The sequence below is a fragment of the Coregonus clupeaformis genome, unplaced genomic scaffold (genome assembly GCF_020615455.1).
Source record: "Coregonus clupeaformis isolate EN_2021a unplaced genomic scaffold, ASM2061545v1 scaf0022, whole genome shotgun sequence".
In the NCBI taxonomy this organism is placed as follows: Eukaryota; Metazoa; Chordata; class Actinopteri; order Salmoniformes; family Salmonidae; genus Coregonus; species Coregonus clupeaformis.
Window position 1 is genome coordinate 812,631 of NW_025533477.1, and position 27,370 is coordinate 840,000.

The 27,370-nt window shown below is 46.9% G+C and overlaps 1 protein-coding gene across 1 annotated transcript in view; it reads right to left on the reverse strand.

The window, feature by feature from the left end:
* The window catches only part of atrx (ATRX chromatin remodeler), a 115,972-nt gene that overhangs the window by 67,145 nt on the left and 21,457 nt on the right, over positions 1-27,370 (reverse strand). The window contains exons 6-20 of the mRNA XM_045212548.1: positions 25,832-25,899; positions 24,560-25,084; positions 22,820-24,459; positions 18,152-18,212; positions 17,204-17,349; positions 16,904-17,086; positions 16,060-16,310; positions 15,688-15,873; positions 15,127-15,268; positions 14,690-14,799; positions 8,017-8,163; positions 6,431-6,608; positions 6,063-6,200; positions 2,290-2,465; positions 1,147-1,264 (exon numbers count right to left, since the gene is read on the reverse strand). Coding sequence (XP_045068483.1) covers positions 1,147-1,264; positions 2,290-2,465; positions 6,063-6,200; positions 6,431-6,608; positions 8,017-8,163; positions 14,690-14,799; positions 15,127-15,268; positions 15,688-15,873; positions 16,060-16,310; positions 16,904-17,086; positions 17,204-17,349; positions 18,152-18,212; positions 22,820-24,459; positions 24,560-25,084; positions 25,832-25,899 — 4,069 coding nt within the window. The remainder of the gene's footprint in view (positions 1-1,146; positions 1,265-2,289; positions 2,466-6,062; positions 6,201-6,430; positions 6,609-8,016; positions 8,164-14,689; positions 14,800-15,126; positions 15,269-15,687; positions 15,874-16,059; positions 16,311-16,903; positions 17,087-17,203; positions 17,350-18,151; positions 18,213-22,819; positions 24,460-24,559; positions 25,085-25,831; positions 25,900-27,370) is intronic.

Below are 27,370 nucleotides of genomic sequence, written 5' to 3' on the forward strand. Positions count from 1 at the left end.
TCACATGTGCAACCAGAGAAAAACAAAAACAAACTCTAGACCACCTTTACTCCACACACAGACATGTACAAAGCTCTCCCTCGCCCTCCATTTGGCAAATCGGACTATAATTATATCCTCCTGATTCCTGCTTATAATCAAAAACTAAAGCAGGAAGCACCAGTGACTCGGAATACGGAAGTGGTCAGATGACGCAGATGCTAAGCTACAGGACTGTTTTGCTAGCACAGACTGGAACATGTTCTGGGATTCTTCAGATAGCATTGAGGAGTACACCACATCAGTCACTGGATTCATCAATAAGTGCATCAATGACATCGTCCCCACAGTGACCGTACGTACATACCCCAACCAGAAGCCATGGATTACAGGCAACATCCGCACTGAGCTAAAGGGTAGAGCTGCCGCTTTCAAGGAGTGGGACTCTAACCCGGACGCTTATAAGAAATCCCGCTATGACCTCCGACGAACCATCAAACAGGCAAAGAGTCAATACAGGTCTAAGATTGAATTGTACTACACCGGCTCAGACGCTCGTCGGATGTGGCAGGGCTTGAAAACTATTACAGACTACAAAGGGAAGCCCAGCTGCGAGCTGCCCAGTGACACAAGCCTACTAGACGAGCTAAACCACTTCTATGCTCGCTTCGAGGCAAGCAACACTGAAGCATGCATGAGAGCACCAGCTGTTTCGGACGTCTCTCCCCCTCCTTCGTCTCTCCCTCTCCATCTCACACGTCTCTCCCTCTCCTAAGTCTCTCACTCTCCTCACCCCCTCCTAAGTCTCTCACTCTCCTCACCCCCTCCTACGTCTCTCCACCTCATACGTCTCTCCCCCTCCCTTTTTCCTCCGTCCTCCCTTCCCATTAGAGGGGGACGTGGGAATCTAAGGACGCGCTGTCCGCTCTAATACACACAGCCCCGCCTGTCACCACGGGGGGAGGAAACAATCAGACCGCTCTCTAATTTGCTAGTCGGACCAAAGTGGAGCTGTCAGAATCCCCCAGATTAACCCTCTCTCTCCCTATTAAGACACACAGAAGTACAATGCTACACTAGATGGGGTAGGGGTTAGTGTGTACCTGTTAAGTGCTCCAGGTAGGATCTGTAGAGTGTACACTAGATGGGGTAGGGGTTAGTGTGTACCTGTTAAGTGCTCCAGGTAGTGTCGGTACAGAGTACACTGGATGGGCGTGACTCTGACAGACACAACGTACTCATGTTTAGGAGGCAGGAACTTGGTCAGGGCAGAGTAGTCTCTTCTCTGTAGAGAGAGCAGAGAAAGAGAGAGAGCAGAGAGAGAGAGAGACAGAGACACAGAGAGAGCGAGAGACAGAGACACACAGAGAGAGACACAGAGAGAGAGAGAGAGAGAGAGAGAGGGAGGTAAACAGTAGTGTCTTCTCTGTGAAGGGAGGGACACAGTTAAAGAGCGACAATTAAAAAAACTATTTATCTAGTTGCATCGCTATCAGTCAGAAACATTTATTCTAGTGTCAAAATGGTCTACAAAGTGTAGGACAATTTGGTCAAAGTCAGTCTCGTCCAAAACTGAGATTTGCGTGGTAAAGTGGTATCCATGAGTTCATCTGATAAAGGGCCTCATCGGCAAAATCCCAAAGAATCCCTTAAAGTAAATTTCCTGCAATTCTAAACATTTTGTCATGTTAATAATATGATATCGGAGTGAGTGACTTATAAAATCCATGGGGGCCCCTGGAGGTCAGGGCCCCCTGGAGGTCAGTGCCCCCTGGAGGTCAGGGCCCCTGGAGGTCAGGGCCCCTGGAGGTCAGGGCCCCCTGGAGGTCAGGGCCCCTGGAGGTCAGGGCCCCTGGAGGTCAGGGCCCCTGGAGGTCAGGGCCCCTGGAGGTCAGGGCCCCCAGAGGTCAGGGCCCCCTGGAGGTCAGGGCCCCTGGAGGTCAGGGCCCCTGGAGGTCAGGGCCCCTGGGCACATGCGTGCCCGGTCTGTATTCGGCCATGATCACTACAAGTTTGGACAACTGGCTAGACGAATTTACCAATCTAAAAATTGTTAGCTGACATCGCTGATTGAGTGACTCACATAAGAGAGAAACTGCTGATGCACAAACACATTTTGAAAATTTCACCTTGTATGTTCTGTTCTAACTCTCAACAATAAGTTGAGAACCTGACTGAGTTCCTAAAAAAAAAAAAAAAAAAGGGGGGTCAGTTTTGGAAATGGATCCGCGGGCCTATAAAAGGGAGGCTGTGAGCTGCCAGTTATCCACAGTGTTACCTGTCCACAGTGTTACCTGTCCACAGTGTTACCTGCACACATCCATTGAGCATCTCGTAGAGGATGTGAGCCCTCTTCTTCATGATGCGTACATCCTGGTCTGTGGAGTCCGCTGCCTGTCCGTTCTGGATGGGGTTGACGAAACGGTTCCTAAACTCCTTCACGGACCCCAGCAGGTTCTCCTTGATGAAGTTCACCATGCAGTGGTCTGGACAGGGCAAACACACATTGGTACACTTCCAAAATACAGTGGTATCATAAGTATTCACCCCGCTTAGATTTCTTCACATTTTGTTTTGTTACAAAGTGAGATTAAAATTGATTTAATTGTTTAAAAAAATTGTCGACCATCTACACAAAAAACTATAATTTTTGAAAATTGTATGAGAAAATAAACAGTAATATACTATATGATTAGATAAGTACTCACCCCGTGAGTCAATACATGTTAGAAACACCGTCTTTGGTAAGTCTCTAAGAGCTTTTCCACACCTGTATTAGCCCATTATTCTGTTTATAATTCTTCAGGCTCTGTCAAGGTGCATCATGGGATCATGGCTAGACTGACATGTTCAAGCAGATTTAAAGGTGCAATATGCAGAAATCGCTCCGCCATTTCCTGGTCGCTAAAATTCGAATAGTTACCCTAATTTCATTTGTAGAATTGTATTTTCACTTTGACATCATTATTGTGTAGATCAATGACAAAAATCAATTTTAATCCCTTTAACAGAACAAAATGTGAAAGAATCCAAGCGGTGTGAAAACTTATGATACTACAGAAACAGGAGATAGACTAGTGTCCTGTACATCAAGCTGCCTCACTACAGAAACAGGAGATAGACTAGTGTCCTGTCCAGGGGGTGTCCTGTACATCAAGCTGCCTCACTACAGAAACAGGAGATAGACTAGTGTCCTGTCCAGGGGGTGTACTGGTACATCAAGCTGCCCCACTACAGAAACAGGAGATAGACTAGTGTCCTGTCCAGGGGGTGTCCTGTACATCAAGCTGTCTCACTACAGAAACAGGAGATAGACTAGTGTCCTGTCCAGGGGGTGTACTGTACATCAAGCTGTCTCACTACAGAAACAGGAGATAGACTAGTGTCCTGTCCAGGGGGTGTACTGGTACATCAAGCTGTCTCACTACAGAAACAGGAGATAGACTAGTGTCCTGTCCAGGGGGGTGTACTGGTACATCAAGCTGTCTCACTACAGAAACAGGAGATAGACTAGTGTCCTGTCCAGGGGGTGTCCTGTACATCAAGCTGTCTCACTACAGAAACAGGAGATAGACTAGTGTCCTGTCCAGGGGGTGTCCTGTACATCAAGCTGCCTCACTACAGAAACAGGAGATAGACTAGTGTCCTGTCCAGGGGGTGTACTGTACATCAAGCTGTCTCACTACAGAAACAGGAGATAGACTAGTGTCCTGTCCAGGGGGTGTCCTGTACATCAAGCTGTCTCACTACAGAAACAGGAGATAGACTAGTGTCCTGTCCAGGGGGTGTCCTGTACATCAAGCTGTCTCACTACAGAAACAGGAGATAGACTAGTGTCCTGTCCAGGGGGTGTCCTGTACATCAAGCTGCCTCACTACAGAAACAGGAGATAGACTAGTGTCCTGTCCAGGTGGTGTCCTGTACATCAAGCTGCCTCACTACAGAAACAGGAGATAGACTAGTGTCCTGTCCAGGGGGTGTCCTGTACATCAAGCTGTCTCACTACAGAAACAGGAGATAGACTAGTGTCCTGTCCAGGGGGTGTCCTGTACATCAAGCTGCCTCACTACAGAAACAGGAGATAGACTAGTGTCCTGTCCAGGGGGTGTCCTGTACATCAAGCTGTCTCACTACAGAAACAGGAGATAGACTAGTGTCCTGTCCAGGGGGTGTACTGGTACATCAAGCTGTCTCACTACAGAAACAGGAGATAGACTAGTGTCCTGTCCAGGGGGTGTACTGGTACATCAAGCTGTCTCACTACAGAAACAGGAGATAGACTAGTGTCCTGTCCAGGGGGTGTACTGGTACATCAAGCTGTCTCACTACAGAAACAGGAGATAGACTAGTGTCCTGTTCAGGGGGTGTACTGTACATCAAGCTGTCTCACTACAGAAACAGGAGATAGACTAGTGTCCTGTCCAGGGGGTGTCCTGTACATCCAGCTGTCTCACTACAGAAACAGGAGATAGACTAGTGTCCTGTCCAGGGGGTGTCCTGTACATCAAGCTGCCCCACTACAGAAACAGGAGATAGACTAGTGTCCTGTCCAGGGGTGTCCTGTACATCAAGCTGTCTCACTACAGAAACAGGAGATAGACTAGTGTCCTGTCCAGGGGTGTCCTGTACATCAAGCTGTCTCACTACAGAAACAGGAGATAGACTAGTGTCCTGTCCAGGGGGTGTACTGTACATCAAGCTGTCTCACTACAGAAACAGGAGATAGACTAGTGTCCTGTCCAGGGGGTGTACTGTACATCAAGCTGCCCCACTACAGAAACAGGAGATAGGCTAGTGTCCTGTCCAGGGGGTGTACTGTACATCAAGCTGTCTCACTACAGAAACAGGAGATAGACTAGTGTCCTGTCCAGGGGGTGTCCTGTACATCAAGCTTCCTCACTACAGAAACAGGAGATAGACTAGTGTCCTGTCCAGGGGGTGTCCTGTACATCAAGCTGTCTCACTACAGAAACAGGAGATAGACTAGTGTCCTGTCCAGGGGGTGTACTGGTACATCAAGCTGTCTCACTACAGAAACAGGAGATAGACTAGTGTCCTGTCCAGGGGGTGTACTGGTACATCAAGCTGTCTCACTACAGAAACAGGAGATAGACTAGTGTCCTGTTCAGGGGGTGTACTGGTACATCAAGCTGTCTCACTACAGAAACAGGAGATAGACTAGTGTCCTGTCCAGGGGGTGTACTGGTACATCAAGCTGTCTCACTACAGAAACAGGAGATAGACTAGTGTCCTGTCCAGGGGGTGTACTGTACATCAAGCTGTCTCACTACAGAAACAGGAGATAGACTAGTGTCCTGTCCAGGGGGTGTCCTGTACATCAAGCTGTCTCACTACAGAAACAGGAGATAGACTAGTGTCCTGTCCAGGGGTGTACTGGTACATCAAGCTGTCTCACTACAGAAACAGGAGATAGACTAGTGTCCTGTTCAGGGGTGTACTGTACATCAAGCTGTCTCACTACAGAAACAGGAGATAGACTAGTGTCCTGTCCAGGGGGTGTACTGGTACATCAAGCTGTCTCACTACAGAAACAGGAGATAGACTAGTGTCCTGTCCAGGGGGTGTACTGGTACATCAAGCTGCCTCACTACAGAAACAGGAGATAGACTAGTGTCCTGTCCAGGGGGTGTCCTGTACATCCAGCTGTCTCACTACAGAAACAGGAGATAGACTAGTGTCCTGTCCAGGGGGTGTCCTGTACATCAAGCTGTCTCACTACAGAAACAGGAGATAGACTAGTGTCCTGTCCAGGGGGTGTCCTGTACATCAAGCTGTCTCACTACAGAAACAGGAGATAGACTAGTGTCCTGTCCAGGGGGTGTCCTGTACATCAAGCTGTCTCACTACAGAAACAGGAGATAGACTCCTGCCCTATGGGCCGTTCTGGCTAGCTAACACTGTAACATACACTCTGACTCCTGCCCTATGGGCCGTTCTGGCTAGCTAACACTGTAACATACACTCTGACTCCTGCCCTATGGGCCGTTCTGGCTAGCTAACACTGTAACATACACTCTGACTCCTGCCCTATGGGCCGTTCTGGCTAGCTAACACTAACATACACTCTATGAGGTTGTTCTGCAGCGGGGTGCCGGTGAGCACCACTCTCCGTCGGGTCCTGATGGAGTTCATGGCTTTAGAGACGGCCGACGCCTCGTTCTTCAAGATGTGGCCCTCATCACAGATCACAAAGTCTGGGCCTGGGGAGGAGACGAACACAGAGCAGAGAGAGTTGAGAAGAAACTGGATACAAGAATTAACCGTGTGTGTGTGTGTGTGTGTGTGTGTGTGTGTGTGTGTGTGTGTGTGTGTGTGTGTGTGTGTGTGTGTGTGTGTGTGTGTGTCCTCTACCTACCTGGGTCACCGTGTGTGTGTGTGTGTGTGTGTGTGTGTGTGTGTGTGTGTGTGTGTGTGTGTGTGCTCTCCCTACCTGGGTCGACCAGGGTCTTCTGGAAGGTCTCTTTGAGTTTCTTGCTCTTGATGTTTCTTCCCTGTGTGAGGTTCCGGTACATCTCATAGCCAATGATCATGATGCCCCCATCCTCCTGCCACTGCTGCAGAGCACACGCCCTCTCCTGGGGACGCTTTACTGTGGCCAGCTCCGTCACCTAGTGACACAGACACACACACACACAGCGGGAGCACAGACACACATCTTTCAGAAACACACACACACACACACACATATATATACACATATACACTACCAGTCAAAAGTTTGGACACACCTACTCATTCAAGTTTTTTTTTAAACTATTTTCTACATTGTAGAATAATAGTGAAGACATCAAAACTATGAAATAACACAAATGGAATCATGTAGTAACCAAAAAAGTGTTAAACAAATCAAAATATATTTTATATTTGAGATTCTTCAAAGTAGCCACCCTTTGCCTTGATGACAGCTTTGCACACTCTTGGCATTCTCTCAACCAGCTTCATGAGGTAGTCACCTGGAATGCATTTCAATTAACGGGTGTGCCTTCTTAAAAGTTAATTTGTGGAATTTCTTTCCTTCTTAATGCGTTTGAGCCAATCAGTTGTGTTGTGACAAGGTGGTGGGGAGGGGGGGGGTGGGGGGGCGGTATACAGAAGAAAGTCCTATTTGGTAAAACACCAAGTCCATATTATGGCAAGAACAGCTCAAATAAGCAAAGAGAAAAGACAGTCCATCATTACTTTAAGACATGAAGGTCAGACAATACGGAACATTTCAAGAACTTCGAACGTTTCTTCAAGTGCAGTCGCAAAAACCATCAAGCGCTATGATGAAACTGGCTCTCATGAGGACCGCCACAGGAAAGGAAGACCCAGAGTTACCTCTGCTGCAGAGGATAAGTTCTTTAGAGTTACCAGCCTCAGAAATTCTCTGCATGTGCATTTCCCACCGTGAAGCATGGAGGAGGTGTGATGGTGCTTTGCTGGTGACACTGTCTGTGATTTATTTAGAATTCCTTTTAGGCACACTTCGATACGCCATCCCATCTGGTTTGGGCTTAGTGGGACTATCATTTGTTTTTCAACAGGACAATGACCCAAAACACACCTCCAGGCTATGTAAGGGCTATTTGACCAAGAAGGAGAGTGATGGAGTGCAGCATCAGATGACCTGGCCTCTACAATCCCCCGACCTCAACCAAATTGAGATGGTTTGGGATGAGTTGGACGGCAGAGTGAAAGAAAAGCAGCCAACAAGTGCTCAGCATATGTGGGAACTCCTTCAAGACTGTTGGAAAAGCATTCCAGGTGAAGCTGGTTGATAGAATGCCAAGAGTGTGCAAAGCTGTCATCAAGGCAAAAGGGTGGCTCCTTTGAAGAATCTCAAATTTATTTTGATTTGTTTGACACTTTATTGGTTACTACATGATTCCATATGTGTTATTTCATAGTGTTGATGTCTTCACTATTATTCTACAACATAGAAAATAGTAAAAAATAAAGAAAAACCCTTGAATGAGTAGGTGTGTCCAAACTTTTGACTGGTAGTGTAAAAATCAATAAAAAGTAAGCGTGTACCTCTAAACTCTCCTCGTCCTTGAAGCCGTACTGCCACTTCTCAAACTCATTGAGCCAGTTGAGAACAGTGTTGAGAGGACAGACGATCAGAGCCGTGGAGAAGTCCAACTTGTCACACAGCAGTAGTGTGTGGAGTAGGGCCACCACCTAGTGATATAGACAGGGTTAGATACAGTATAGACAGCAGTAGGACTACCACCTAGTGATATAGACAGGGTTAGATACAGTATAGACAGCAGTAGGACTACCACCTAGTGATAGACAGGGTTAGATACAGTATAGACAGCAGTAGGACTACCACCTAGTGATATAGACAGGGTTAGATACAGTATAGACAGCAGTAGGACTACCACCTAGTGATATAGACAGGGTTAGATACAGTATAGACAGCAGTAGGACTACCACCTAGTGATATAGACAGGGTTAGATACAGTATAGACAGCAGTAGGACTACCACCTAGTGATATAGACAGGGTTAGATACAGTATAGACGGCAGTAGGACTACCACCTAGTGATAGACAGGGTTAGATACAGTATAGACAGCAGTAGGACTACCACCTAGTGATATAGACAGGGTTAGATACAGTATAGACAGCAGTAGGACTACCACCTAGTGATATAGACAGGGTTAGATACAGTATAGACAGCAGTAGGACTACCACCTAGTGATATAGACAGGGTTAGATACAGTATAGACAGCAGTAGGACTACCACCTAGTGATATAGACAGGGTTAGATACAGTATAGACAGCAGTAGGACTACCACCTAGTGATATAGACAGGGTTAGATACAGTATAGACAGCAGTAGGACTACCACCTAGTGATATAGACAGGGTTAGATACAGTATAGACAGCAGTAGGACTACCACCTAGTGATATAGACAGGGTTAGATACAGTATAGACAGCAGTAGGACTACCACCTAGTGATATAGACAGGGTTAGATACAGTATAGACAGCAGTAGGACTACCACCTAGTGATAGAGACAGGGTTAGATACAGTATAGACAGCAGTAGGACTACCACCTAGTGATATAGACAGGGTTAGATACAGTATAGACAGCAGTAGGACTACCACCTAGTGATATAGACAGGGTTAGATACAGTATAGACGGCAGTAGGACTACCACCTAGTGATATAGACAGGGTTAGATACAGTATAGACAGCAGTAGGACTACCACCTAGTGATATAGACAGGGTTAGATACAGTATAGACAGCAGTAGGACTACCACCTAGTGATATAGACAGGGTTAGATACAGTATAGACGGCAGTAGGACTACCACCTAGTGATATAGACAGGGTTAGATACAGTATAGACAGCAGTAGGACTACCACCTAGTGATATAGACTGGTTAAATACAGTATAGACAGCAGTAGGACTACCACCTAGTGATATAGACAGGGTTAGATACAGTATAGACAGCAGTAGGACTACCACCTAGTGATATAGACAGGGTTAGATACAGTATAGACAGCAGTAGGACTACCACCTAGTGATATAGACAGGGTTAGATACAGTATAGACAGCAGTAGGACTACCACCTAGTGATATAGACAGGGTTAGATACAGTATAGACAGCAGTAGGACTACCACCTAGTGATATAGACAGGGTTAGATACAGTATAGACAGCAGTAGGACTACCACCTAGTGATATAGACAGGGTTAGATACAGTATAGACAGCAGTAGGACTACCACCTAGTGATATAGACAGGGTTAGATACAGTATAGACAGCAGTAGGACTACCACCTAGTGATATAGACAGGGTTAGATACAGTATAGACGGCAGTAGGACTACCACCTAGTGATATAGACAGGGTTAGATACAGTATAGACAGCAGTAGGACTACCACCTAGTGATATAGACAGGGTTAGATACAGTATAGACGGCAGTAGGACTACCACCTAGTGATATAGACAGGGTTAGATACAGTATAGACAGCAGTAGGACTACCACCTAGTGATATAGACAGGGTTAGATACAGTATAGACAGCAGTAGGACTACCACCTAGTGATATAGACAGGGTTAGATACAGTATAGACAGCAGTAGGACTACCACCTAGTGATATAGACAGGGTTAGATACAGTATAGACAGCAGTAGGACTACCACCTAGTGATATAGACAGGGTTAGATACAGTATAGACAGCAGTAGGACTACCACCTAGTGATATAGACAGGGTTAGATACAGTATAGACAGCAGTAGGACTACCACCTAGTGATATAGACAGGGTTAGATACAGTATAGACAGCAGTAGGACTACCACCTAGTGATATAGACAGGGTTAGATACAGTATAGACAGCAGTAGGACTACCACCTAGTGATATAGACAGGGTTAGATACAGTATAGACAGCAGTAGGACTACCACCTAGTGATATAGACAGGGTTAGATACAGTATAGACAGCAGTAGGACTACCACCTAGTGATATAGACAGGGTTAGATACAGTATAGACAGCAGTAGGACTACCACCTAGTGATATAGACAGGGTTAGATACAGTATAGACAGCAGTAGGACTACCACCTTGTGATATAGACAGGGTTAGATACAGTATAGACAGCAGTAGGACTACCACCTAGTGATATAGACAGGGTTAGATACAGTATAGACGGCAGTAGGACTACCACCTAGTGATATAGACAGGGTTAGATACAGTATAGACAGCAGTAGGACTACCACCTAGTGATATAGACAGGGTTAGATACAGTATAGACAGCAGTAGGACTACCACCTAGTGATATAGACAGGGTTAGATACAGTATAGACAGCAGTAGGACTACCACCTAGTGATATAGACAGGGTTAGATACAGTATAGACAGCAGTAGGACTACCACCTAGTGATATAGACAGGGTTAGATACAGTATAGACAGCAGTAGGACTACCACCTAGTGATATAGACAGGGTTAGATACAGTATAGACAGCAGTAGGACTACCACCTAGTGATATAGACAGGGTTAGATACAGTATAGACAGCAGTAGGACTACCACCTAGTGATATAGACAGGGTTAGATACAGTATAGACAGCAGTAGGACTACCACCTAGTGATATAGACAGGGTTAGATACAGTATAGACAGCAGTAGGACTACCACCTAGTGATATAGACAGGGTTAGATACAGTATAGACAGCAGTAGGACTACCACCTAGTGATAGAGACAGGGTTAGATACAGTATAGACAGCAGTAGGACTACCACCTAGTGATATAGACAGGGTTAGATACAGTATAGACAGCAGTAGGACTACCACCTAGTGATATAGACAGGGTTAGATACAGTATAGACAGCAGTAGGACTACCACCTAGTGATATAGACAGGGTTAGATACAGTATAGACAGCAGTAGGACTACCACCTAGTGATATAGACAGGGTTAGATACAGTATAGACAGCAGTAGGACTACCACCTAGTGATATAGACAGGGTTAGATACAGTATAGACAGCAGTAGGACTACCACCTAGTGATATAGACAGGGTTAGATACAGTATAGACAGCAGTAGGACTACCACCTAGTGATATAGACAGGGTTAGATACAGTATAGACAGCAGTGCATTCGGAAAGTATTCAGACCCCTTTACTTTTTCCACGTTTTGTTTGTTTTGCCTTATTCTAAAATGAATTAAATATATATATCCTCAATCTACACACAATACCCCATAATGACAAATAAATAGGGTCATTGTCCTATTGTAAGGTGAACCTTCGCCCCAGTCTGAGGTCCTGAGCGCTCTGGAGCAGGTTTTCGTCAAGGATCTCGCTGTCCTTTGCTCTGTTAATCTTTCCCTCGATCCTGACTAGTCTCCCAGTCCCTGCCGCTGAAAAACATCCCCACAGCATGATGCTGCCACCACCATGCTTCACCGTAGGGATGGTGCCAGGTTTCCTCCAGACGTGACGCTTGGCATTCAGGCCAAAGTGTTCAATCTTGGTTTCATCAGACCAGAGAATCTTGTTTCTCATGGTCTGAGAGTCTTTAGGTGCCTTTTGGCAAACTCCAAGCGGGCTGTCATGTGCCTTTTACTGAGGAGTGGCTTCCATCTGGCCACTCTACCATAAAGGCCTGATTGGTGGAGTGCTGCAGAGATGGTTGTCCTTCTGGAAGGTTCTCCCATCTCCACAGAGGAACTCTGGAGCTCTGTCAGAGTGACCATCGGGTTCTTGGTCATCTCCCTGACCAAGGCCCTTCTCCGATTGCTTAGTTTGGCCGGGCGGCCAGCTCTAGGAAGAGTCTTGGTGGTTCCAAACTTTTCCATTTAAGAATGATGGAGGCCACTGTGTTCTTGGGGACCTTCAATGCTGCAGACATGTTTTGGTACCCTTCCCCAGATCTGTGCCTCGACACAATCCTGTCTCGGAGCTCTACAGACTTCCTTCGACCTCATGGCTTGGTTTTTGCTCTGACATGCACTGTCAACTGTGGGACCTTATATAGACAGGAGTGTGCCTTTCCAAATCATGTCCAATCAATTGAACTTACCACAGGTGGACTCCAATCAAGTTTTTGCTTTGTCATTATGGGCTATTGTGTGTAGATTGATGAGGGGAAAAAAACAATTTAATCCATTTTAGAATAAGGCTGTAACGTAACAAAATGTGAAAAGTCGAGGGGTCTGAACACTTTCCGAATGCACTGTACATACAGTTGAATTCTGAAGTTTACATACACCTTAGCCAAATACATTTAAACTCAGTTATTCACAATTCCTGACATTTAATCCTAGTAAAAATTCCCTGTCTTAGGTCAGTTAGGATCACTGCTTTATTTTAAGAATGTGAATTGTCTGAATAATAGTAGAGAGAATGATTTATTTCAGCTTTTATTTCTTTCATCACATTCCCAGTGGATCAGAAGTTTACATACACTCAATTAGTATTTGGTAGCATTGCCTTTAAATTGTTTAACTTGGGTCAAACGTTTCGGGTAGCCTTCCACAAGCTTCCCACAATAAGTTGGGTGAATTTTGGCCCATTCCTCCTGACAGAGCTGGTGTAACTGAGTCAGGTTTGTAGGCCTCCTTGCTCGCACACGCTTTTTCAGTTCTGCCCACACATTTTCTATAGGATTGAGGTCAGGGCTTTGTGATGGCCACTCCAATACCTTGACTTTGTTGTCCTTAAGCCATTTTGCCACAACTTTGGAAGTATGCTTGGGGTCATTGTCCATTTGGAAGACCCATTTGCGACCAAGCTTTAACTTCCTGACTGATGTCTTGAGATGTTGCTTCAATATAACCACATTATTTTCCTTCCTCATGATGCCATCTATTTTATGAAGTGCACCAGTCCCTGCTGCAGCAAAGCACCCCCACAGCATGATGCTGCCACCCCCGTGCTTCACGGTTGGGATGGTGTTCTTCAGCTTGCAAGCATCCCCCTTTTTCCTCCAAACATAACGATGGTCATTATGGCCAAACAGTTCTATTTTTGTTTCATCAGACCAGAGGACATTTCTCCAAAAAGTACGATCTTTGTCCCCATGTGTAGTTGCAAACCGTAATCTGGCTTTTTTATGGCGGTTTTGGAGCAGTGGCTTCTTCCTTGATGAGCGGCCTTTCAGGTTATGTCGATATAGGACTCGTTTTACTGTGGATATAGATACTTTTGTACCTGTTTCCTGCAGCATCTTTACGAGGTCCTTTGCTGTTGTTCTGGGATGGATTTGCACTTTTCGCACCAAAGTACGTTCATCTCTAGGAGACAGAACGTGTCTCCTTCCTGAGCGGTATGACGGCTGCGTGGTCCCATGGTGTTTATACTTTTTTTTTTTCATTTTTTGTCATTTAGCAGACGCTCTTATCCAGAGCGACTTACAGAAGCAATTAGGGTTAAGTGCCTTGCTCAAGGGCACATCAACATATTTTTTCACCTAGTTGGCTAGGGGATTAGAACCAGCGACTGGCACAACGCTCTTAACCACTAAGCTACCTGCCACCCCCATATACTTGCGTACTATTGTTTGTACAGATGAACGTGGTACCTTCAGGCGTTTGGAAATTGCTCCCAAGGATGAACCAGACTTGTGGAAGTCTACAATTCTTTTTCTGAGGTCGTTTGGCTGATTTCTTTTGATTTTCCCATGATGTCAAGCAAAGAGGCACTGAGTTTGAAGGTAGGCCTTGAAATACATCCACTGGTACACCTCCAATTGACTCAAATTATGTCAATTAGCCTATCAGAAGCTTCTAAAGCCATGACATCATTTTCTGGAATTTTCCAAGCTGTTTAAAGGCACAGTCAACTTCTGACCCACTGGAATTGTGATACAGTGAATTATAAGTGAAATCATCTGTCTGTAAACAATTGTTGGAAAAATTACTTGTGTCATGCACAAAGTAGATGTCCTAACCGACTTGCCAAAACTATAGTTTGTTAACAAGAAATTTGTGGAGTGGTTGAAAAACGAGTTTTAAATGACTCCAACCTAAGTGTATGTGAACTTCCGACTTCAACTGTAGATAGAGCGTGAAGTAGAACATTTCACACTGCAACAGAGTAAGGCACGGTGTCACCCCCTAGTGGTAGGAGCAGGTAACGACAGGGTCAGTTCAGATAAATAGTTATATGGTAGACATTATGCTCCTCCCACAACTAGAGAAACATCGCCTTCTATAGGAAGATACCGAAATGACGACCAGAAACAACAAGTGGGTGGTACGGACCTGCAGTGTTTTGCCCAGGCCCATACAGTGAGCCAGGATACATCCAGAACCAGAGTTCTTCTTGGTTTTCTTCACCGATTCACAACAGCAGTCCCACATGAACTGGACCCCTAGAGAGACAGACAGACGTCACTCTACACCCAAAGCTTTTCTCAGACTACAGAAATCCTACCATTGTTGGCAGCACTGAACCTCGTCTGTTTGGTGTTGACACAGTCAGCCATGAAGCATGACTTGATAAGTAAGTAAACAAGTGAGTAAAAGTGGGGCCTGATCATCAATCAACAACATTATGATTAAAGACAAACATTGTTCTCTCACCGTTGGTTTGACCTGGTTTGGGTTGGTCACTACTAACACTACTACTACACCATTGGTTCTGCTACGACACCATGGGCTCTGCTACTACTACTACTATACCAATATGCGTCTCTCACCGTCGACCTGGTGTGGTTTGAGCTTGGTGACCAGGTTGCGGTGGACCTGCACCATGGGCTCCTTGGTCTCCTCGTCTTCATCCAGCACCAGCTTGGTTGTGATTGGACAAGCCACGGCGGACGCCTCCTCCACCACGAGTACCTGTTCGGGAGGGACATATAGAGTCTAGTCTAAAAGCATTACAGTCTGTACATACAAATACATACATTTATTCTGCTGGTTGGGACAGGTTTTACGTTCCTAGGAGTATAGGGCAGCTGATCTTCTAGACTAAAAGCATTCAAACCTTTACAGATATTGACAAATTCACACTAAGGAAACGCTAAGCGACTTCCACTGTATTCAAAAAGTGCTTACAGTACATTTATAGTATATGTGATCCCTGTGGGAACTTGGCATAGCTGGTGCCATGCTCTTAACTGAGCCACAACGGACCATAAATCCATCTGGCTCCTCAGCTTGGACTCAGTCTATCTTCATCTTCATTTCCATCCCATTAGTCGATGCCATGACGACAGCTAGTCTTCCTGGAGTACATACACACACAGTTGACTTTATACCTCTCTGAGTTTCTCCCTGAGCTGCTCCCTCTCCGCGATGCGCCTCCTCCTCTCCTCCTCCTCCTTAAGGGCGTCCCTGGTTTCAGTCCTCAGCTTGTCGTCCTTGAGGATCTTTCTGATCTTCTTCCTCTGTCCTTTAGGAGAGTCTCCGTCCTCCTTCCCCGAGCCGTCCTCTCCTGACCCGCTCTGGAGGAGGGAATGAGGGTTAACCTCTGCCCTTTCAACTTCAACCCCCAGGGGTCAACTAACCAATCACACATTGTGACCTATGACGTGGTAACCAATAAAACATTGACCAATCAATCTGAATTCCAGATCAAACTCCCTCCTAAACACTTCTATATTTGTAAGGAGAATACCCCTCCCCCATACCTTCTCGTCGGACGAAGAGTCCTGGACCTTGATGCGGCGGCGTTTCTTCTTCTGGGCGTAGCTCCTCTCCTCCTTCTTCTTCTTCTTATTCTTGGAGGAGCGTGTGGTCCTCTTGCGGCTGCTGCCCTCCTCCTGTGACTCCTCCTCAGACTCCTCCTCCTCCTCCTTCTCACTGATCTCCTCACTCACTCCTGACTCACTGCTGCTAGCTGACTCCTCGAAGTCTGAGTCTGCTGAGTCGTCACTACCCCCTGGAGAGGGAGAGGGAGGGAGAGAGAGAGAGGTGAGAGAAATCGAGGGGGGAGAGAGGGGCGAGGGAGGAGAGAGGGGCGAGGGAGGAGAGAGGGGCGAGGGAGGAGAGAGGGGCGAGGGAGGAGAGAGGGGCGAGGGAGGAGAGAAATCGAGGTGAGAGGAGAGGGGGGAAGGAGAGAGGAGAGGAGAAAGAGGGAGAGGGGGAGAGGACGGCGAGAGAGACGGGGAGGGAGGGAGAGCTGAGTGACAACAGTCATAGCAGTTTGCAGAGTAGGACATTCATTCAGTTCCATAGGTGTTGACACAGGCCTAGACACAGCCAGACAGACAGACAGACAGACAGACAGCCAGACAGACAGACTAGACAGACTAGACAGACAGCCAGACCGGGCCAGACAGCCAGACCGGGCCAGACAGGCAGACCGGGCCAGACAGGCAGACCGGGCCAGACAGGCAGACCGGGCCAGACAGGCAGACCGGGCCAGACAGGCAGACCGGGCCAGACAGGCAGACCGGGCCAGACAGGCAGACCGGGCCAGACAGCCAGACTAGGCCAGACAGGCAGAGCAAGCCACACTGACAGCCCTCGTACCTTTCTGTCTGGTCCTCTTGGTCTCCTTCTTCTTCTTCCTGCTGGCTGGTTTCTCTTTCTCCTCTCCTGACTCTCCCTCACTCAGCGTCAGTTTGTGGCGGAGCAGCCGGTGGCGACGCCCCCCACCCTTCTTCACGTCCACGTCAGAGCCAGAGTCCCCATCATCATCATCATCATCATCATCTGCTGAGGGGAACACAGTCATTTAGGGTTTTCTACATCTAGTCTAGTGATATCATAAAACACAGCACTGCAGAATCACTCCTTCAATGTATCAAACTAAAAGAGATTGTAGCTCACCCTCCTCCTGCTCCTCTCCATCCTCCTCTCCTCCCTTCTCCTTCTCCTGTTCCTTCTCTTCTCCGTCCTCGTCCTCGTCCTCGCTCTCCTCTGCTCCTGAGGAGTAGCTGGCCTTTATCTGGGCCAGCAGCATCTTCTTGGCAATTCTATTAAGGAGGAAGTCAAGGACAGGAGGAAGTCAAGGACAGGAGGAAGTCAAGGACAGGAGAAAGACAGGAGGAAGTCAAGGACAGGAGGAAGTCAAGGACAGGAGAAGGACAGGAGGAAGTCAAGGACAGGAGAAAGACAGGAGGAAGTCAAGGACAGGAGAAGGACAGGAGGAAGTCAAGAACAGGAGAAGGACAGGAAGTCAAGGACAGGAGGAAGTCAAGGACAGGAGAAGGACAGGAGGAAGTCAAGGACAGGAGAAGGACAGGAGGAAGTCAAGAACAGGAGAAGGACAGGAAGTCAAGGACAGGAGGAAGTCAAGGACAGGAGAAGGACAGGAGGAAGTCAAGGACAGGAGAAGGACAGGAGGAAGTCAAGAACAGGAGAAGGACAGGAAGTCAAGGACAGGAGGAAGTCAAGGACAGGAGAAGGACAGGAGGAAGTCAAGGACAGGAGAAGGACAGGAGGAAGTCAAGGACAGGAGAAAGACAGGAGGAAGTCAAGGACAGGAGAAGGACAGGAGGAAGTCAAGAACAGGAGAAGGACAGGAAGTCAAGGACAGGAGGAAGTCAAGGACATGAGGAAGTCAAGGACAGGAGAAGGACAGGAGGAAGTCAAGGACAGGAGAAGGACAGGAGGAAGTCAAGGACAGGAGAAGGACAGGAAGTCAAGGACAGGAGGAAGTCAAGGACAGGAGAAGGACAGGAGGAAGTCAAGGACAGGAGGAAGTCAAGGACAGGAGGAAGTCAAATGAAGGACGTTTGTCAGTCAGCTGGTTGAGGGCATGTTTGGTTTCTATACCTGTTCTCTGGATCCTCATCATCGTCAGCCATCTGAGAAGCGTCATGGTTACCTTCATCTCCTACAGACACAAAGAAGACCGGAGTCAGGGGTTAGGGGTTAGAGGCAGTGTTTTCCATTAGCCGTCAGCTAATCAGCCAGTTAGAGGCAGTGTTTTCCATTAGCCGTCAGCTAATCAGCCAGTTAGAGGCAGTGTTTTCCATTAGCCGTCAGCTAATCAGCCAGTTAGAGGCAGTGTTTTCCATTAGCCGTCAGCTAATCAGCCAGTTAGAGGCAGTGTTTTCCATTAGCCGTCAGCTAATCAGCCAGTTAGAGGCAGTGTTTTCCATTAGCCGTCAGCTAATCAGCCAGTTAGAGGCAGTGTTTTCCATTAGCCGTCAGCTAATCAGCCAGTTAGACGCAACTTCTGCTGACTACTTTTTCCCACTTCATATTAACGACGTTACTTTTCATTAAAACGTTTCAGTTCGCTAGTCTGTCGAGCCCTCTCCCGCTAGAATGAACGATATGCATCTTCTAGCGATCTGTTGATAGGAAAGGCGCCTGTACTGTCAGTCACAAAGTGAGCGGGAAACGCAGTCTACCATCTGTCCCGCCTCCCGGTACAGTTTGTGTGCGCTGTGGTTGGTTGCAGTTGAATTTCTTTACACAGAGCAGGGAGAGAGCATGCTGGTGAATTTGCACATCCCATGTAATATAAATGGAAACTTTGCCTAATTGTTGTTTTCTGGCACATTAATTTATTTTGCATGTTTCCCGCAGAGCCACGGCGCATGGCAGGCTATTTACTGTGCTTTGACAACTGAACACCAAGTGTTGACTAGTTTATAAAAAGGTGTAGAACTAACTGAATAAAGTTGATCTCCTATACCCCTTCATAAAATCATGTCCATGGTATCGCAACGGGACAAGTAAACCAAAGGATTCCCTAGGTTTCCTTTCCTAGAATGTAGTGGCTGGACAGACAGTGACGCTAACGAATCACATCGACAAGAGAGACGTTCATTTGGCTCGCTAATTTGCACAGGCTATTGGTAGGCCTAGTCTTTTGGTGATTATCTGCAGATAAATTATGAAAACATCCGATGAAGACGGTGAATCATCACTGCAGGAACAATAGATAGTGGAGCCTCATTCTGGTCCAGATATGATCATTAGGGACCACACAGAATCCAGGCATTAAATAACTAATTCAGTAACATTTTACTTGACACCCAGCTTCATAAACGCGTTATGACACGGTCATAACCATGTCGTAATACCGTCGTGACCCATATATTTACACCTTTCAGTTTTTTATGGCTGGTCAGGGCCCCGTGTAGCTCAGTTGGTAGAACATGGCGCTTGCAATGCCAGGGTTGTGGGTTTGATTCCCATAGGGGGGCCAGTATGAAAAAAATGAAAAATAATAACTCTAACTGTAAGTCGCTCTAGATAAGAGCGTCTGCTAAATGACAAATGTAAAATGTTATGACACCTACATGAGTGTCAAAACCCACATTAAGTGTTTTTCCCTGCCAACTTAGAAAATAGTTCTGATCATCTAGTCCAAGACCTAGACAATATCCAAAACAACTAACACACTGAATTCAGACATATTCAGTCATTTAAATTGTAAAGTCATGTCTTTCTACACCAGGGCTCTCTAAGCCCATTCCTGGAGAGATACTGTCCTGTAGGTTTCCACTCCAACCCTGTTCCTGGAGAGATACTGTCCTGTAGGTTTCCACTCCAACCCTGTTCCTGGAGAGATACCGTCCTGTAGGTTTCCACTCCAACCCTGTTCCTGGAGAGATACTTTCCTGTAGGTTTCCACTCCAACCCTGTTCCTGGAGAGATACTGTCCTGTAGGTTTCCACTCCAACCCTGTTCCTGGAGAGATACTGTCCTGTAGGTTTCCGCTCCAACCCTGCTCCTGGAGAGATACTGTCCTGTAGGTTCACTCCAACCCTAATCTAGCACACCTGATTCTAATAATTAGCTGGTTTATAAGCTGAATCAGGTTAGTTACAACTGGGGTTGGAGCGAAAACCTCCAGCAGGGTATCTCTCCATGAACAGGGTTGGAGTATAAACCTCCAGGACCAGGGTTGGAGTATAAACCTCCAGGACCAGGGTTGGATTATAAACCTCCAGGAGGGTAGCTCTGCAGGAACAGGGTTGGAGTATAAACCTCCAGGAGGGTAGCTCTGCAGGAACAGGGTTGGAGTATAAACCTCCAGGAACAGGGTTGGAGTATAAACCTCCAGGAGGGTAGCTCTGCAGGAACAGGGTTGGAGTATAAACCTCCAGGAACAGGGTTGGAGTATAAACCTCCAGGAGGGTAGCTCTGCAGGAACAGGGTTGGAGTATAAACCTCCAGGAGGGTAGCACTCCAGGAACAGGGTTGGAGAATAAAGGTTAAAGGTAAAATGTAAATGTATAAACCTACAAGAGGGTAAAACTCCAGGAACAGGGTTGGAGTATAAACATCCAGGAGGGTTTCTCTACAGGAACAGGGTTGGAGTTAACCTATAGGAGGGTAGCTCTCCAGGGTTGGAGTATTAACCTCAGCTAATCCCTACCATTGGGACGCAGAGTTGTCAAAATGCTTCAGCAAATGTACATTACATCAGGGGCGTCGGTAGACACCATGTGGGTAACCTGGTTTGTGTCCCTCTAGCTGCCCTGGGTTCCTCTGCTGATCCTGCAGCTGTTGTGTAGTGATCATGTGCCCAGGAACCAGATTTATACTGTTAGCACTGAGGCGGTGTGCCCGAGGTGGCAGTCCACCGTGTGCAGTTCACCCTGCACTAACATAAAGAACATGAGCTCATCTACTGCTGCTAAGCTTCCCAGTAAAGCAATAAAAACAAGTAAGCATCCCAGAAGAAAAGTGCTCAAAATAGCCCACGTTAACATATGTAGTTTAAGAAACAAGATTGCTAGTAACCTGGTTCAGGTCATCAGTCAACCTACCAGGTTGGTAACAAACAGCATAGGAATTAAATCATCAACATGTATTGATCATTTCTTTACTAATGCTGCAGAAATTTGCTTTAAAGCAGTATCCAAATCCATTGGATGTAGTGATCACAATATAATAGCCATATCTAGGAAAACCAAAGTTCCAAAGGCTGGGCCTAATATTGTGTATAAGAGGTCATACAATACGTTTTGTAGTGATATTTGTTGGTCCGTGGTGTGTAATGAGGAGCAAACAGACGCTGGGGGCAGCTGTCTAGGCCCCTTGCTATTTTCAATCTTTACTAACAACATGCCACTGGCTTTGAGTAAAGCCAGTGTGTCTATGTATGCGGATGACTCAACACTATATACGTCAGCTACTACAGCAACTGAAATGACTGCAACACTTAACAAAGAGTTGCAGTTAGTTTCGGAAATGGGTGGCATGGGAATAAGTTAGTCCTGAATATTTCCAAAACTAAAAGTAATGTACAAATCATTCACTAAACCTCAACTACATCTCGTAATGAATAATGTGGAAATTGAGCAAGTTGAGGTGACTAAACTGCTTGGAGTAACCCTGGATTGTAGACTGTCATGGTCAATGCATATTGATACAACAGTAGCTAAGATGGAGAGAAGTCTGTCCATAATAAAGCGCTGCTCTGCCTTCTTAACAACACTATCAACAAGGCAGGTCCTACAGGCCCTAGTTTTGTCGCACCTGGACTACTGTTCAGTCATGTGGTCAGGTGCCACAAAGAGGGACTTGGGAAAATTGCAGTTGGCTCAGAACAGGGCAGCACGGCTGGCCCTTAAAAGTACACGGAGAGCTAACATTAATTACATGCATGTCAGTCTCTCCTGGCTCAAAGTGGAAGAGAGATTGACTTTATCACTGCTTGTTTTCATAAGAGGTGTTGACAAGCTGAATGTACCGAGCTGTTTGTTTAAACTACTATCACACAGCTCGGAAAACCATGCATACCCCACAAGACATGCCACCAGAGGTCTCTTCACAGTCCAGAACAGACTACGGGAGGCGCACAGTACTACATAGAGCCATGACTACATGGAACTCTATTCCACATCAGCTAACTGATGCAAGCAGTAGAATCAGATTTAAAAAACAGGTAAAATACACCTTATGGAACAACGGGGACTGTGAAGAGACACACACAAGGGTATAGACACATGCATACGCACACATTGTGATATTGTTGTATGGTGGTATTAAACATTTTGTATTGTAGAAATGTAGTGGTGTAATAATGTCATATGATGTACTGTTTTATATTGTGTTTACCATTTAATATAAGTGCTTTAATATGTTTGGACCCCAGGAAGAGTAGCTAATGGGGATCTCTAATAAATACAAATACAAATCTCCAGGAACAGGCTTGGAGTATAAACCTCCAGGAACAGGCTTGGAGTATAAACCTCCAGGAACAGGGTTGGAGTATAAACCTCCAGGAGGGTAGATCTCTAGGATTATTCCATAATTCCGCGGTGTATTTGATGGAATCACGGCATTAAAATGTCCCAGAACAGAGCTACTATACCATTTGGATGGCTACTCTATGTACTTGAGGAAAACACTGTAGAGGTCTGGGGTTAAGTCAGTGGCGTTTACGTCCAGCTGTATTTATAATAGAGTGAACCGTCTGCCTTGTAGAAACAGAGAGCCCAATATACAGCTTTCAGAAACAACAGCCCTACTCACCCGAGGACTGATGGAAGGTTCCCCTCCCCGCTACCAATGTCTCCTCCACGATGGGTTTAATCTTCTGCTGGTCTGCACTCTCCTCTCCAGACCCTCCTCCCTCCTCCTCCTCCTCCTCCTCCACATCAGACGATGAATCTTGCTGCTTGGCTCCTCTACCTCTGGCTTTGCGTTTCAGCTCGTACGACCGCTTCCGATCCCTGCCCTTGTTCTCCTCCTCCTCCCTTTCCTTCTTTACACGGCTGCTCCTCCGTTTCCCCGGTTTGCTGAGTGTCTTCATCTCCTTCTCCAGGTCAGAGTCGGAGTCAGAGGAGCCGTCCGAGCCCTTCTGCTTCTTCTTCTTCTTGGATGTATTTTTGGCAGAAGCCGTGGAGGACTTCTTTTTCTTCTTCTTAGCGTCTTCGTCCGAGTCAGACTCTGAGTTGTCGGAGTCTTCGGCTTTCAGTTTGCGTTTGGCCGCCGGCTTCTTGTCGGTCTTCTCCTTGTCATTCTCTCCCTCCTCCTCCTCCTCCTCTCCCTCCTCCTCCTCTACCTCCCCCCCGTCTTTCTTGCGCAGTTTGAACAGGCACTTCTTGACGCTCCTGTTGCCCTGGTTACCGTTGGCTTCCTGCTGCACATCCTCGTCCGAGCTGTGTTCCGCCGCTGCAGTCTGGACCAGGATGTCTGGAACCTCGTCAGAATCCGAGTCCACGTCCTGTTTAGAAGAGTCAGAGGTCACCTTGGAGGAGGCCTTGGAGGAGGCCTTGGAGGAGGCCTTGCTCTCTTTCCGTTCCTTCCCCTTGGAGGAGCTGCCCTTGGTTCTCCTCTTCAGCTTGCTGGGGCTCTTCTCCTCTCCCTCTGAGTCGCACTTCTCCTGAGAGGAGGCGGACATCTTGTTCTTCCCCTCCGGTGACTTCCTGAGGGGTGTGGTCTTTGTGCGGCTGGAGCGTCGGCTGTCCTCCTCAGAGCCCCCACCTCCCTCCACCTTCTTACTCCTCTCTTTCTCCTTCCCTCCATCCTTATCCTTGCTCTTAGACCTGGAGGTGCGTGTGGTAACCACGGGAACGGGCGTCAGCTTCACGATCAGGTTCTTCACCTTGGGCATGGCCTTCTCCTTCTGGGTGTCATGTGACTTCCTGGTTGAGCCAGCGGCAGGGCTCTCTGATTGGCAAGCCGCTGTGGGTTCCGTGGCGTCGTTACCGGGCGTTAACCCTGTGGAGTCCGCCAGACTCTCGACCATCTGGAAGAGCTCGTCTGGGACGGACGGCCCGACGGACACAATGTCTTTATCCCGGTCACCCTCCTCCTCCTCCTCCTCCTCCTCCTCCTCCTCCTCCACTTTCACCGCTGTCTGGTCTTTGGCCTGGCTGTCTGTCTCTGAGTGGTCCTGAGGCTTGGGGGTGGGGCTCCCCTCCATCTCTGTGTCCTCTGACACGCCCCCATCCTCCCCCTCCTCCTCCCCATCCTCAGTGTCGGCCATTTTGTCCTCTTCTGCCTCCTGCCCATCCTCAACCATGTTGTCCATCTGATCGTGGCCGTCATGGCCGTCAGTGTTGGAGACAGCATCCCCGTTCTGCATCCCCTGGTCCTGGGAAGTGAACTGTGACTCCAGGTCCTCCTCCAGGGCAGCATGGGCCTTCTTCAGATCAGCCAGAACAGACCTAGAGAGATCGATTGATAGATAATAATTAAGCAAATGATCAGAATTGGGCTACCTCATATCCTTTGTAGCAGTCATTATATCAACATGTGTTATGATACCTGAAGGCCTTGAGGTGTCTGTGTCTGGTCCCGCTGCCGCCTCCTCCTGCTCCCTGCTCCTCCTCAGCCTGCTGGATGAACTGGATGAAGGTGTTGTTGAGCCCTGTGGTTGTCTCAATCAGCTTCTTGGTCCTCTTCACCAGCTCCTTGGGGACCTTCAGAGTCTTATAGGAGAAGGTGAGGGTCCCTGACCCGTCTGAATGCTCCTTACCGTTCACCACAGCTTTACCATGGTGGTGGTGACCTTTACCCTTACTGTGCCCTTTCACCTCCTTCCTCTCCTTCTCCTCCCTCTCTTTCTTGCGTCCCGTGCGCCAGAAGCTCTCCAGCTTGGTCATGATGTTGGAGCAGTTGGAGGCGATGTCGGCGAGGGGCTGGGGGCTGCAGATATAGCAGGACCATTTACTGTTCTCGTCGGTGATCATGGACAGCTCCTTGCGCCCCAGGTTACGCAGGATGCACTTCTTACAGAAGGCGTTGTGGCAGTAGTCACAGCAGATCAGGTTGCCACCTTCAGCACACCACCTGGGGGGCGTAGTTAGACAGCAAGGAACGTCAACTTCAAAACAACCTGATGTAGCTTTATTGGGATTTGCAGCTGTTGTTGGGAAGTAATGAATCGTTCTAAAAATGACTTACTGAACGTTAACACCCAGGTGTGAGTCCCAACAGCACCCTATTCCCTATAGAGCTCTATGTGCCCTGGTCAAAAGTAGTGCACTATATAGGGAATAGGGTGCCAGTTCGGATGTAACCTTTGATGTGGACTAAAATAGTACTCATAATTGCTGCACTGTTCATCCATGTTTCTGTGTTCTGTGAGGGGACCTACCTGCACTGTTCATCCATGTTTCTGTGTTCTGTGAGGGGACCTACCTGCACTGTTCATCCATGTTTCTGTGTTCTGTGAGGGGACCTACCTGCACTGTTCGTCCATGTTTCTGTGTTCTGTGAGGGGACCTACCTGCACTGTTCATCCATGTTTCTGTGTTCTGTGAGGTGACCTACCTGCACTGTTCATCCATGTTTCTGTGTTCTGTGAGGTGACCTACCTGCACTGTTCATCCATGTTTCTGTGTTCTGTGAGGTGACCTACCTGCACTGTTCATCCATGTTTCTGTGTTCTGTGAGGTGACCTACCTGCACTGTTCGTCCATGTTTCTGTGTTCTGTGAGGGGACCTACCTGCACTGTTCGTCCATGTTTCTGTGTTCTGTGAGGGGACCTACCTGCACTGTTCGTCCATGTTTCTGTGTTCTGTGAGGGGACCTACCTGCACTGTTCGTCCATGCCGTCCTCGTCTTTATTGATGTCATCGCTGGTGTAATACTTATAGCACGACTAGAGGAAGAGAAAACAAGGGAGGAACATTGGAAAATATAATACTGAGACAGACAAAGCAACTACTGCCATTACCTGCCATATGTCCCATTAATGTTCAAAAGACAGGTGGATCTACCTGGAGCATATGGCCGAAAAATCACATTTGGAATTTTTCTAACTTATTGCCAATTCAGGATATACAGTGCATTCAGAAAGTATTCAGACCCCTTTACTTTTTCCACATTGTTACGTTACAGCCTTATTCTAAAATGGATTAAATTGTTTTTCCCCTCATCAATCTACACATAATATCCCATAATGACAAAGTAAAAACAGATTTTTAGAAATGTTTACTAATTTATAAATAATAAACTTTAATATCACATTTACATAAGTATTCAGACCCTTTACTCAGTACTTTGTTGAAGCACCTTTGGCAGCGATTACAGCCTCGAGTCTTCTTGGGTATGACGCTACAAGCTTGGCACACCTGTATTTGGGGAGTTTCTCCCATTCTTCTCTGCAGATCCTCTCAAGCTCTGTCAGGTTGGATGGGGAGCATCGCTGCACAGCTATTTTCAGGTCTCTCCAGAGATGTTCAATCGGGTTCAAGCCCAGGCTCTGGCTGGGCCACTCAAGGACATTCAGAGACTTGTCCCGAAGCCACTCCTGCGTTGTCTTGGCTGTGTGCTTAGGGTCGTTGTCCTGTTGGAAGGTGAACCTTCGCCCCAGTCTGAAGTCCTGAACGCTCTGGAGCAGGTTTTCATCAAGGATCTCTCTGTACTTTGCTCTGTTCATCTTTGCCTCGACCCTGACTAGTCGACTTCCCAGTCCCTGCCGCTGAAAAACATCCCCACAGCATGATGCTACCCCCTTGCTTCACCGTAAGGATGGTGCCAGGTTTCCTCCAGACATGGCGCTTGGCATTCAGGCCAAAGAGTTCAATCTTGGTTTCATCTTGTTTCTCACTTTCATGTGCCTTTTACTGAGGAGTGGCTTCCGTCTGGCCACTCTACCATAAAGGCCTGATTGGTGGAGTGCTGCAGAGATCGTTGTCCTTCTGGAAGGTTCTCCCATCTCCACAGAGGAACTCTGGAGCTCTGTCAGAGTGACCATCGGGTTCTTATGCAAATAAGGTATTTTTAAACACATTTTTTATACATTTGCACACATTTCTACAAACCCGTTTTCGCTTTGTCATTATGGGGTATTGTGTGTAGATTTCTGAGGATTAAATGTTTTTTTTTTTTTTTTTTTATCCATTTCAGAATAAGGCTGTAACGTAACAAAGTGTTGAAAAAGTCAAGGGGTCTGAAAACTTTCCCAAGGCACTGTATACATCCATATCTAGATGTTTTAAATGTTTTCTCCAAATAAGCTTTGTTGTACAATTAAAGGTCAAATACACTGCATTTAAAACAGTCAGCAATAATCTAATTAATTCAGGGCTTGTGAAATTATACCTAGGATAAATATAATCCTTTCACAG